The sequence below is a fragment of the Ursus maritimus genome, unplaced genomic scaffold, assembly GCF_017311325.1.
Source record: "Ursus maritimus isolate PB19 unplaced genomic scaffold, ASM1731132v1 scaffold_49, whole genome shotgun sequence".
NCBI classification, from domain to species: Eukaryota; Metazoa; Chordata; class Mammalia; order Carnivora; family Ursidae; genus Ursus; species Ursus maritimus.
In genome coordinates, this window is record NW_024426652.1 from 107,818 (window position 1) to 121,698 (window position 13,881).

The 13,881-nt window shown below is 40.1% G+C and overlaps 1 protein-coding gene across 1 annotated transcript; it reads left to right on the forward strand.

Moving 5' to 3' along the window:
* The first annotated feature begins 8,334 nt into the window (after nucleotides 1-8,334).
* LOC103681504 (olfactory receptor 11H6-like) lies at nucleotides 8,335-9,270 on the forward strand. Its single transcript, XM_008711098.2, is given in 1 exon segment — nucleotides 8,335-9,270. A coding segment is annotated over 1 exon segment (936 nt).
* Nucleotides 9,271-13,881: the final 4,611 nt, after the last annotated feature.

Below are 13,881 nucleotides of genomic sequence, written 5' to 3' on the forward strand. Positions count from 1 at the left end.
TTTCCTCCTGTATTGAGTTGAAATTTCTTTGTAGATCCTTAGTAGCCAGTCTTTTATATGTAGCATCATTTGCAAATATATTTCTCCCATTCCATGGGCTGCCTCTATTATTTTTGTTGTTTCCTTGGCTGTGCAGAAGCTTTTTATCTTGATGAGCTCCTTTTTACCAAGTTCATTTTATCTTTTTTGTTTCTCTTGCCTTGGAGATTGTCATGAAAAAGGTTGCTGTGTCCGGCTGTCATAGGGTTGCTGCCTATGCTCTCCTTCTAGGATTTATGGATTCTGTCTCATATCAAGGTCTTTTCATCCATTTGGAGTTTATCTTTGTGTATGGCGTGAGAGAGCAGTCAAGATTTCATTCTTTTGCATTAGCTGTCCAATTTTCCTAGCATATTATTGAAGAGATTGTCTTTTTCCCTAGATGTTTTTTCCCTGCTTTATCAAGATTAGTTTGCCAAAAGCCAAAGGGTCCATTTCTGGGGTCTCTATTCTGTTGATTATACGATGTGTCTGTTTCTTGTGCCAGTACCATGCTGTCTTTGTGATTACAGGTTTGTAGTACAGCTCGAAATCTGGCATTGTGATGCCCTCTTTGTTTTTCGTTTTCCAGCGATTCTTGAAATTGGAGCCTTTTCTGGTTCCATACAAATTCTAAGGACTATCTATTAAAGTTCTTTGAGAAAATGTCTCGGTATTTGATCGGGATAGTCATTGAAAAATGTCTAGAATTGCTCTGAGTAGCATGGACATTTTGTATGTTAATTCTTTTCCGATCCATGAGCATGGAATATTTTTCCATCTTTTTTTTGTGTCTTTTCAATGTTTCTTTCTAGAGTGATTTTATAGTTTCCAGAAAAAGATCCTTTGCGTCTCTGGTTAAGTACTTAAGGTAAGGTATGTTTTTGGTGCTGTGTAAATGGAAGTGGATTCCCTAATGTTCTCTTCTTCAGATCTCATTATTTGTGTATGAAATGCAAACTGGATGGGCGTCTGGGTAGCGTAGTCGTTAGTAACTCTGCCTTCGGCTCAGGGGGTGATCCTGGTATGCACCTGGGGATCGAAGTCTCACATCAGGCTCCTCTGCCTATGGCCTGCTTTCTTCCTCTCCCACTCCCCTGCTGTGTTCCCTCCTCTCACTGGCTCTCTCTGTCACATAAATAAATAAAATCTTAAAAAAAAGAAATGTAAAATTGATTTCTGAGCATTGATTTTCCTATCCTACATTACTTGAATTGCTCTATAACTTCTAATCGTTTGGGCATGATTCTTTTGTAGGTTTTCCACATAGAGTATCATGTCATCTGCGAAGAGTCATTTGATTCTCGTGGGCTGGATTTGAATACCTTTTATCCCTTTTGTTGTCTGATTGCTCTTGCAAAGGACTTCTAGCGTTACTATGTTGGAATAATAGGCTGAGAGTGGGCATCCTTGTCGTGTTCCTGACTCTAAAGGAAAAAGGCTTTCCGGCATTTTCCCCATTGAGAATGATATTTGTAAAGGCTTTTCATAGATGGTTTTATGAGATTGAGAAATGTACATCTTTTTATCTAACTCTACACTATTGAAGGGTTTTAACTCAGGGAAAGGGATTACGCAAATTTTTGTCAAATGAATTTTCCAATCAATTAGAGGAAATCATAATGGTTCCTGGAGTCTTTTCTTGGTGATAATGATGTATCACAATGATCGATATCACGAATGCTTGAACACCCTTGCATCCAGGCTATAGAATCCCACTTGGTCATGTATGATAATTTTAATGTACTGCTGTTGGATTCTATTAGCCAAGATCTTATTGAGAGGATTTTAAGGCCCATAATCAGCTGGGAAATTCTCTGTAATTCTCATTTTTGATGGGGTCTTTGCCTGGCTTTGGGGATCAAGGTAATATTGGCCTCATAGGAATGAGTTTGGGTAGCTTTCCCTTCTGTTTCTATTTTTGAAATACAACTGAGGAGAATAGGTATTATTTCTTCTTTGAATGTTTGGTAGAATTCCCCAGGAAAACTGTCCGTGCCTAGAGTTTCTTAGCTTTGGGAAGGTTGTTTTATCACTTGACTCAATCTCTCTTCATAATTAATTGGCCTGTTTAAGAAATCAATTTCTTCCTGTTTAACAGTCCTGTAGTTTATAGGTTTCCAGGAAGGCCTCCGTCTCAGCCAGATTGCTTAATTTATTGGCATATAGGCTGTTGATAAAAGTTTCTAATAATCTCGAATTTCATTGCGTGTTGCCTGTGACCCCTCCCTTTTCATTCATAATTTTTATTAATTTGGGTCCTTGTCTCTATTCTTTGATGACTAGTTTTCCAGACATTATGATCGAATTTTAGGGTGATTCTCTCAAAGAACCAGCTTTTAGTCCTGTCGATCTGCTCTACGAATGCTTCCTGGTTTTTTGCTTGATTGATTTCGCTCTAATCTGGTCAGCTGCTTCTGCCGTGGAATTGAGGCCTGTCCCTCTGTTACTGCTCCAGCTATCTTGAGGTGAGAATATAAAACTGCATTTTAGATTTTTTCTATTCTTTTTGGAGTGAGGACTTGGAATTGGCTATGTATTTCCCTCTTAGGACTGCCTCTTTCAGTGCATCCCAGTGGTTTTGGACTGTTGTATTTTCATTCTGATTGGTCTCATAAATTTTTAATTTGATTTTGATTTCCTGGTTTATCGAGTCATTCCTGAGCAGGATGGTTCTTGATCTCAAGTCTTTGAGTTTCTTCCCATGTTTTCCTTGTGGTTGAGTTCAATTCAGAGCGTGTGGTCTGAGAACATGCAGGGAATAATTTCTAGGTTTATTGCATCAGTTGAGACTGTTTTGTGACCCAGGAACTTGGTCTATTGCCTTGAGAAAATGTTCATGGGCATTAGGGAATAGGAATACTTGAGTATTCTTTTGGTTCTGGGGTGTAGTGTTCTCTAATATATATATATGAAGTCCAACTCGCGTTGAGTATCGCATTCAAAGCTCTTTGTTTCTTTGTTGTGATTTCTTGCTTAGGTGATCTGTCTATTGCTGATAGTGGAGTCTTGGGTCTCCTACTATTAGTGCATTTTTGTCTATAATGTCTCTTTTATTGTGGTTAAGAGATTGGCTTGTGTATCTTGCTCCTCCCTGATATTGGGCATATGTATTTATAATTGTCATATCCACTTGTTGGATACATCCTTATAAGAATAATATAGTGCTTCTGATGTCTAACATAGTCTTATTTAAAATCCAATCTATCTGATGTGAGAATTGCTACCCCAGCTTCTTTTTGAGGTCCATCGTGTGAACAGGTTTACTCCATCCCTTTGACTTTCAGTCTGGATGTATCTTTAGGTTCCAAATGAGTCTCTTGATGGTGTGGCAATGAATGGCTCATGTCTTCTTATCCAATCTGCAACCCTGTGGGTATGTGTTTAGCGTGGAGTCATTTAGGCCATTTTACGTTGAGACTGATTCTTTTGAGAGATATGATTTCAATGATGCCAGTTTGCCAGTAAAGTCTCTTTGTTTTCTATAGATTGTGACTTTCTGTTCTTATCACTCTTGGGGCCTTTTTACCTTATAGAACCCCTTAATAACTCCTGTGGGCTGGTTTCTTCATATTAAGTGGTGGTCAATGTTGGCAATTCTGGAAAGGTCTTTATTTCTCCATCCATTCTGAATGACAGCCTTGCTGGATAGAGTGATCTTTCTGCATCATTTTCTCTGAAAAGAGCTTCCAAAAATGCCCCCAACCCTTTTCTCATTCCTAGTCTGTGTAGAGGGTCTGATGTAATTCTGATACCTTTGCCTTGGTATATGAGAAATTTCTTGATCACGCGCCAATCAATACTGTATCCTTGATCTATATTTGCGAATTGCACTTGGCGTGACATGGGGTAGGTTTGTTGTGGGTTGAGCTTGGGAGGGAGTCTCTCTGCTCTCTTGTGCATAATGTTTGTTTCCCTTGCTAGATTAGGGGAAGTCTTTCAGCTACAATTTGATAAATATCTCTTCTAGACCTCTGTTTTTCTACAGCCCCTCGGGGATGTGAGTGATTCCGACATTCGGAATGTTTCATTGAATCAGTAATCTCCTCATAATGTACATTCCTGAGCGATGATTTTTTGAGTCAGATTCTATTTTACCTTTTCTTCTACTAACCTAATCCATCCTCAATTTGCTGATACATTCTTCTCTGCCTCGTATTCACCCTGGCCATCAGAGCTCTAGTTTTGACTGCATTTGGTCTATAGCATTTTTAATTTCTGCCAGATTCACTCCTCATTTCCGCCTTAGAGAATCTATATTCTCATTAACATTTTCTCGTTAATACTTTTTCGCAAGTCTACACATCATCTTGACCATTTGTTACCTTCAAGATTCCATTTCTGATAATTGGTTATATTCATATCCATTAGTTCTGTCCAGAGGGCACAGACTTATTGTCTCTTTCTTTGCTGAGGCGGGACTTCCTTTCGCCATTCTGATGAGGAGGGTTACGGGTTGTCAGAGGCAAATGATTGCTTCGACCCAGGCCTAGCACTTTCTTGTTTTACTCAGTCTTCAATCTTAGGGATGTGGTCTTCTTTTCTTCTTCTTCTTTTTTTTTAATGATTTTGTTTATTTTTGCGGATCAGAGAGCAGCTCGGGAGAGAGAGAACACAAGCAGGGAGTGGGAGAGGAAGAAGCAGGCTCCAAGTGGAGGAGCCCGATGCGGGACCTCCGGATCCCAGAACACAGGATCCCAGACACCAGGATCCTAGCAGAAGACAGAGCGCTTAATGACTGCACCACCCACCCTGGGATGCTTGGGCTCTTGATTTTTCAGCCTGCCTTCTGTGGGAGGGCCTGCCCGCCGATACTCAGGCAACCCTGTTTGGGTAGAGTCTCCGTGTCCCCTCGCAGGGGGATAGGGATGAGCACACTGTGAGCCAGATATTTCCCAGGCTTTTGTTCTCTGGCGGCTTTCCCTGCGGTTTGCTATATGCCTCTTCTGAGATTACAGCAGCAGGTGGCGTCTCTCATCCTGCTCAGAACAGAGGGATTGCGGACCAGCTCTCCACTGATGGCTTTCTGGCCATCTCTAACTCTGTTATTGTTGGTGCTGCCTCAACCCTGCAGCTGCCCGGCATGTGCGCCGCCGGAGTGTCAAGAAAATTCTTTGTGCATTCAAACATCAAAGGCTCTCAATGAATAAATCACTCAAAAAACGGGCTGTTATGCCGACTAGGATATCAATTTTCATGACTCAAAAAGTGCTGTTACCATGTAAAAGACAAAAACACATCTCCACCTTACAGAGATGATGCTGAGAAAGTGAGCAAACTTCAAGTCATAAACCCTCATGAAACTTTTTGCTCATGGATACTGTGTAGCCAATAATAAATTGTTAACAAGAGTGCAGTCTCATTACAGATGGCTCCAAACCAATAACAGAAGAAAAACATTATCAAATATATCATCTAAGTACACTCATACTCATGTACACATGCACACATCAACATAAAAGGAATAAAAATGAAAAGGTCCGAAAGTTCAAGTAGCCTCTTTCAGCAATAACTCACGAGAAAGAAAAAGAAAATTTCAACAATCATACCAACCTTTAGGGTCATTTGCTAAAACAGTCTGAAATAACCTAAAGGGCTACATGGGGACGTGTCTTCTAGAACTGTGGCATTCCATCACATTCCCCATGTTCTCTACTCCTGGAGTTGTTCGCCGTGAAATGGAATTTACTTATCAGTGTCATATTAGAAGCACAGAGTGAACCGGGGAGAAAACTTGTTACTATAAAGAACGAATAACCCCTTTCAACCCATGGAGCGAGTCAACAGGAATGAGCATGAGAAATCTGATGCCATGACTCTGATACTGACCTATAGGAGAATCTAAAACTTGTTGCAGACTCAAAAAATGAATAAAATTGAAGGTAAAGGAAGAAGAAAATAAATAAGAAGCTCATGTCCCAGGTCAGCTGGTGTTGCTATAGTGACTGCACCATCAAAAGAGTAACCTGTCCAAACAACAAAATACATTTGTTCTAAGAATAGCATGAGAGTATCTATCTGATCACCACTAGGGAGCCTGAGCCCCAAAGGCCCATCAAGGGGCTCCTGAGGGAAGGAACATTGGCACATAACTGAAAATCTTCTCTCATGAACTCTCACTTCTGGAATTCACAAGACACTATATCCCCAGGGAGGAATCGAACACAGATTCCAGAGAAACATAGATAAGTCTCCTGTTGTGCAACAAATATGCCAATTTCTCTCCAAAGCAGTATCGTGCCTCCAGCAATGTAAGCACCCTCTCTGGGCTGCTCTCTGCCAAGGACGTCATGCCCTCCATCGTGCCTGCCTTCTGCAGCAGTGAAAGCAGAAGGTCTGTAAGGAGGTAGGTTGAGAAGACATGCAAGCATAGGACAGCTCTTAGGTGGGCCCTGTAGCTCTGCCTTCTTTTACGTGTTTGTGGAAACAATAGCACCTCACCTTACATGAAGAATGTGTGGAGGTTCATCTTTACAATTGAAGGGAAGACAGTCAGAAAATGAGAGAGACGAGGATGAGGAAGTATGGAAAGTCCGACCTTATTACCCAGGAGGTGCATCCAGTTAGAACAAGGTCTTTGGGGGAAATAGCATGTTAGTGAACTGACATCTGGAAATGACTGACAATTCGGCTCTGAGGAGCAGGCAGATAAAACTTCATCTCTCTCCAATTTTAGCCGAGTGTGGCTCTGCCACAGAGCAGATGCGCAGGCATCGTGAAGAGGGAGAACAACCTGACGGAGCACTGCTGGGTGGTGGGTTCACTCCCACATGGCTTACAAAGCCCTTGCAAACCTCATACACATTAAGCACCAAATACTCCCTTTAGACCTCTTTCCCAGGGTTTCTTTGTCTTCTGGGTTTCTCCAAATTCTTGACATAGAGAAATTGCTCACAGCTTGTTTTACCCAAACATGATCTTGTCACAGACCCAAGAGGAGCATTACGGAGAAGTGTGGTGTAGAAAATTCTGAATTACTCTGATCTCTTGTGTCACTGATTCCAATCATCAAGATCCTCCTCTGGAAAGTAATGCATTTTATAACTAACACAATCAATATTCTTTGCTAGAATACTTTTATTAAAAGCATCTGGATCTCTATTCTGTACTTATATTTTATGAAAAAACATCACCACTCAATCATGTCGCTTGGGGCACTTAGGCCCAAATGATGACTGTTCCTCAGTAATGGAGTGGCTCCTAAAATAAACTAATAAGTTAAGACCAGACGACTAATAACAGAATTGTAGGTAATTTCATAGGCTTTGTTTTGCTTTTCTCACCATGGAAATCACACACGTCCAAGTCTAACTCAGAGAAGGAAGTTTCCACAACGATTCTCCTTCAACTGCCCAAAACAACGCCAACTTTCCACACCTAGAGTAGGATGAGGGTGACAGAGGGGTGAGGAAGTAGAAGGGGAATCTTTGTCCAGTGGGAAAGTTTATGGCTGCCACCACTGTTCTTGGTTCCCAGAGGCCTCTGCTTGGCATTATCTGACCTTTGGGAGTCTCTGCCTCTATCCATAAGCCAGAAGATTAGAGGCTTTTACAAGACACTTGGTGACACTTCAGGCAAAACCCTCAAAAATCCTTAAATGATACGCTAGATACATTGCTCAGTTTTTCTACCTATTAGTAGAGATGTAACCTAGACCCACGTTTTACAGAAGTATTTTAATTCAACAGGTAGAAGACGGAACTGATATGAAACCCATTATGTAGGTGTCTGGGAGTTCAAATTTTTATTGACTTAACAAAACATGATGAACACTGAAGAATGGATGGTACCTTTGATGCTTTTTGTCTCAGTTATCAGACACCAACACTTAGAATTCAACCCTGATCCAGAGTAACAGTGAAATGCATAAAGATTTCAGTGTGTTTTTACCTTTCTCCCTCTTCTGATGCCTAATATTTGTGTCTCTAATTCCAAAGATTTAAGTGATTGAAATTCTGTGTGCAATATCAAGGGTCTATATCTCTTAATCTATAAATATAAATACATGATTTTCATACCTACTTACATTTGTGAGTACTGTCATTAACCTTTTCCATGCTGCTTATCACATAACATCCTGTCTTTTATTGTGAGAAAATCCTGAAAGAGAAATGTGAGAATACAAAGATTCAAAGTCTGATCATACCAACCACTCTCCAAAGGTCATAGACTTCAGCAGTATAGTTATATTATTTATTTAATGGAATAATAGAATCTGAGGGAGTTAGGGATCTCCAAAAAGGAAATAATCCTGAGGATGAAAGAATAAGGCCAACTTTGTCATTGTCACTTTTCTTCTCCATCCCTTAGGAAGCCATGAATATGTCAAGAGTCAGCACAGTGACTGAATTCGTATTCCTGAGTTTTCCATGCTCCAGGGAGGTTCAGATCCTCCTCTTCATGCTGTTCTTTCTGTCCTTTCTGATGGGGAACGGGGCCATTGTCTGTGCAGTGAAGCTGGATTGCAGGCTTCACACCCCCATATACATTCTGCTGGCCAACTTCTCACTCCTGGAGATCTGTTACATCAACACGACTATTCCCAATATGTTAAAGAACTTCCTATCTGAGACCAAAACCATCTCTTTCACAGCTTGCTTCTTCCAGTTCTACTTCTTCTTCTCCATGGGCACCACGGAGACCCTCTTACTGCCCCTCATGGCTTTTGATGGGTACTTGGCCATCTGCCAGCCTCTCCATTATCCTATCATCATGAACAGCCATCTCTGCATGAAGCTGGTGGCCCTGTGCTGGGTCACAGCCTTCCTCTGCTATCTGATCCCTATCTACTTTATCACACAATTCCCCTTTTGTGGCCCCAACACCACTGACCACTTTGTCTGTGACCCTGGTCCTCTTCTGGCCCTGTCCTGCGTCCCTGCCCCTGGAATTGAGCTTTCCTGCTCTATATTGAGCTCTCTTATTATCTTCATCATCTTCTTCTTCATCCTTGGGTCCTACACCCTGGTTCTCAGAGCAGTGTTGTGTGTCCCTTCAGCAGCTGGCCGACGTAAGGCCTTCTCCACCTGTGGTTCCCATCTGGCTGTGGTGTCTCTTTTCTATGGATCCATCATGGTGATGTACATCAGCCCAACCTCTGGAAATCCAGGTGGGATATAGAAGATTGTAACCTTGCTCTACTCATCGGTGACCCCACTTATAAACCCACTGATCTACAGTCTCTGGAATAAGGATGTGAAAGTTGCCTTGAGAAAAATTTATCCGTGCACAGAAATTAGTCAAAGCAAGTGAGAACTCATGAGTGGACAAAGATCATAAAATTTTTCCTCATTTTTTCCCACTGAAGTGGTCTTTATTCATCCATACACCTGGAGATACAGACTGGAATTCATCTATTTCTGCCTAGTTAAATATAGGACAATAATATGCCCAATTAAACCAGATCTTGCCTTGAAATCAGGGCTTGATTGGTGGTAACTTGAATTAAGTGACCTGGGTGTCTGAACTTTGGACTCTTCTACCCTGACCTCCAATAACTGCTTGCTTGTTATCTGTGGTAACTCACCTAGTCCTTGACCTCATAATTTTTTTGACTTTTATTACACGAATCCATACTTACACTTGGTTTTTCTAGTCAAAAGTCTCTGCTCTACTTCTAGTGGGAGAGAAGAGCATTCACACCTATTACTCAAGTTAAAGGAAATTAGTGCTAACCTGAAGTCTAACTGAACCAAATTTTTATTATTTATTTATTTATTTATTTTTAAAGATTTTATTTATTTATTTATTTGACAGAGACAGTGAGAGAGGGAACACAAGCAAGGGAGTGTGAGAGGGAGAAGCAGGCTTCCCACCAAGCAGGGAGCCGAATGTGGGGCTTGATCCCAGGATCCTGGGATCATGACCTGAGCCGAAAGCAGATGCTTAATGGCTGAGCCACCCAGGCACCCCTGGACCAAATTTTTAAATTTAATTGACCCCTTAAAGACTAAAATGTTCTAAAACACTGTGTCTCAGACCTGTCTACCTCATAATTGTTTGTGTATCTTTTAACTTTTTAATTTTAATCTTAATTTTCTTTTAGATTTATTTATTTGACAGTGCAAGTGGGGGCAGGGGCAGGAGGAGAGGGAGAGAGGGTAAGGCAGATTTCCTGCTGAGCACAGAGCTCAATGCGGGACTGCACCCCATGACCCTGAAATCATGACCTGAGTTGAAATCAAGAGTCCAATGCATAATGGACTGGGCTATCCACATGCCCCTATTTGTGCATCTTTCTACAAGAACAGTTTCCCAGGTGTTTCTCCTGATCTTCTAAATAAGAATCTTTGAAGTAGACCCAGAAATTCCTGTTAATGTTACTCAGGTGATTCTAGTGCACCTAGACCAGCACCAATCCACAGACTGATCTTATAGAGCCACTATAGACACCATAAATAAGTGACATAGAGGAATAAAAGTCTTATATTGGAAAAAGTGAAAGAAGTTACAGTGAATACCATAGGTGACTCAATCACTCATGACAGCAGGAGTTTCTTTTCCTGCATCAGTTTTGAAATCCTCCGTTTATAAAATAAGGACTAGATTACATTCTTAGCTTTTCTTAGCTGTGCAAGAAAATTAAGATACCTGGAAACAGGTCTATATTTTTTAAAGGTTGGCACTTAGAGGTTGGCTGGGTGGCTCAGTCGGTTAAGTAACTGACTCTTGATTTCGACTCAGGTCATGATCTCAGCATCCTGGGATCAAGCCCTGTGTTGGGCTTTGTGCTCAGTCCTGAGTTTATTTAGGACTCTCTTCCCCTGTCCCTCTGCTCCTTCACCCTGCTCTTTCTCTTTCTCAAATAAATCTTGAAAAAAATAAAAAGAATAAAATGAAGATTTGTGACTCATAAGATACTATATTAGTAAGAAGTTCTGTCTCCAGTTATGAATTTCCTTTAAAGTAAATTCAACATTTCCCTATTTAAACTATATTAGATAATGTAGTTAAATGCCCAGCTTGGTATATAAAAATCTAAGTAATTCATAATATACTTGTACATATGAAACTGTATTCCAACTAACACCCATCCTGAGAAAAGTTCTTAGCAATCTGGGGGTAGACAGAAACTTCTTTGATCTGTAGCAGACATTTCCAAAAATCTGATCCAACATCATACTTGTGAAAATGAATGATTCTCCTCTAAAATCAGGACAAAATGTCTGCTCTCACCACTTCTATTCAACATTATACTGAAAGTGTTAGTGCAAACAGGCAAAGGAAAAAAAGTCATCTAGATTGACAGAAATAAGATTTTCTTTCATTAGATGTGGAATGATTATGTAGAAAATCCAGTGAAATCTACCAAAAAAAGGCTACTAGAAGTATTGCATACGTTTTTCAACATTTCAACATACAAGATCCATATACAAAAAGTTTGTACTTCTATATGCCATTGCTAATAACAATCAGAAGTTGATATTAAAAATGCCATATACAAGTCACAGAAACATTTAATAGAGATAAGTCTGATAAAAGATGTGAAAGACCTATGCAATGAAAACTACAAAACTTTGCTGAGGGAAATTGAAGATGTATATAAATGTAAATATATAACTTGTGCATGGGTTGGAAAAGTACATTTTTTTTTTAATTTGAGTATTGTTGATACACAATGTTACATTAGTTTTTGATGTACAACATAGTGATTTAGCAGCTCTATACATTATGCTATTCTCACCACAAGTGTAGCTAACCGTCTGCCACCATATAACACTATTATAACTAAGCTGTATCTTTTATTCACATGACTTATTCATTCTATAACTGGAAGCCTGTACCTTGCACTCCTCTTAAATCTTCATTTTGCCCATCTCCAACCCCCCTCCCTTCTGGAGGACACCAGTTTGTTCTCTGCATAGGTGTGATTCTGCTATTTGTTTGTTCATTCATTTTTTTCTCTCTTTTTTTTAATAATATTATTTATTATATTATATTAATCACCATACAGTACATCCCAAGTTTTTGTTGTAAAGTTCCATGATTCATTACTTGCATATAACAGCCAGTGCACCATGCATACGTGCCCTCCTTAATACCCATCACCAGCCTATCCCATTCCCCCCCCCGCCCCGCCCTGCAGCCCTCAGGTTGTTTCTCAGAGTCCATAGTCTCTCATAGTTCATTCCCCCTTCAGTTTACCCCCCCTTCTTCTTCTCTTTCTTCTACTGATCTTCCTACTTCTTATGTTCCATAAATGAGTGAAAACATATGATAAGTGTCTTTCTCTGCTTGACTTATTTTGCTTAGCGTTATCTCCTCCAGTCCCTTCCATGTCGCAGCAAACGTTGAGAAACCATTCTTTTTGATGGCTCAGTAATATTCCATTGTATATATGGACCACATCTTCTTAATCCAATCATCTGTTGAAGGGCATCTTGGCTCCATCCACAATTTAGCTATTGTGGACAATGCTGTTATGAACATTGGGGTGCATGTGGCCCTTCTCTTCACTACGTCTGTATCTTTGGGGTAAATACCCAGTAGTGCAATGGCTGGGTCATAGGGGAGCTCAATTTTTAACATTTTAAAGGAACCTCCACTGTTTTCCAGAGTGGCTGTACCAACTTGCATTCCCACCAACAATATAGGAGGGATCCCCTTCTTCACATCCTCTCGAACAGTTGTTGTTTCTTGCCTTGTCAATTATTGCCATTCTAACTGGTGTAAGTTGGTATCTTAGTGTGGTTTTGATTTGAATTTCCCTGATGGCTAATGATTTTGAACATTTTTTCATGTGTCTGTTCGCCATTTCTATGTCTTCATTGGAAAAGCGTCTGTTCATATCTTCTGCCCATTTTTTGATTTGTTTCTTGTGTATTGAGTTTGAGAAGTTCTTTGTAGATCTTGGATACCAGTCTTTTATCTGTAGAATCATTTGCAAATATATTCTCCCATTCCGTGGGCTGCCTCTTAGCTTTTTTGTCTGTTTCCTTGGCTGTGCAGAAGCTTTTTATCTTGATGAAGTCCCACAAGTTCATTTTATCTTTTGTTTCTCTTGCCTTTGGAGATGTGTCATGAAAAAGTTTGCTGTGTCCGATGTCATAGAGGTTGCTGCCTATGTTCTCCTCTAGGATTTTGATGGATTCCTGTCTCACATCGAGATCTTTCATCCATTTGGAGTTTATCTTTGTGTATGGTGTGAGAGAGAGGTTTCATTCTTTTGCATGTAGCTGTCCAATTTTCCCAGCACCATTTATTGAAGAGACTGTCTTTTTTCCACTGGGTGTTTTTTCCTGCTTTGTTGAAGATTAGTTGCCCAAGGAGCCGAGAGTCCATTTCTGGGTTCTCTATTCTTTTCCATTGGTCTATGTCTCTGTTTTTGTGCCAGTCCCCTGCTGTCGTTGTGATCACAGCTTTGTAGTACAGTTGGGAATCTGGCATTGTGATGCCCCCAGCTTTGCTTTTTCCTTTTCAACAATTCCTTGGTGATACAGGGCCTTTTCTCATTCCACACAAATTTAAGGGCTGTTTGTTCTAGCTCTTTGAAAAATGTCATTGGTATTTTGATTGGCATGGCATTGAAAGTGTAGATTACTCTGAGTTGCATAGACATTATAACTATGTTAATTCTTCCAATCCATGAGCATGGATTATTTTTCCATCTTTTTGTGTCTTCTTCAATGTCTTTCAAGAGTGATTTGTAGTTTCTAGAATATAGGTCCTTTACGTCTCTGGTTAAGTTAATTCCGAGATAATGTATGATTTTTGGTGCTATTGTAAATGGAATGGATTCCCTAATTTCTCTTTCTTCAGTCTCATTGTTCGTGTATAGAAATGCAACTGATTTCTGACCATTGATTTTGTATCCCACCACATTACTGAATTGCTCTATAACTTTTAATATTTTGGGAGTGGATT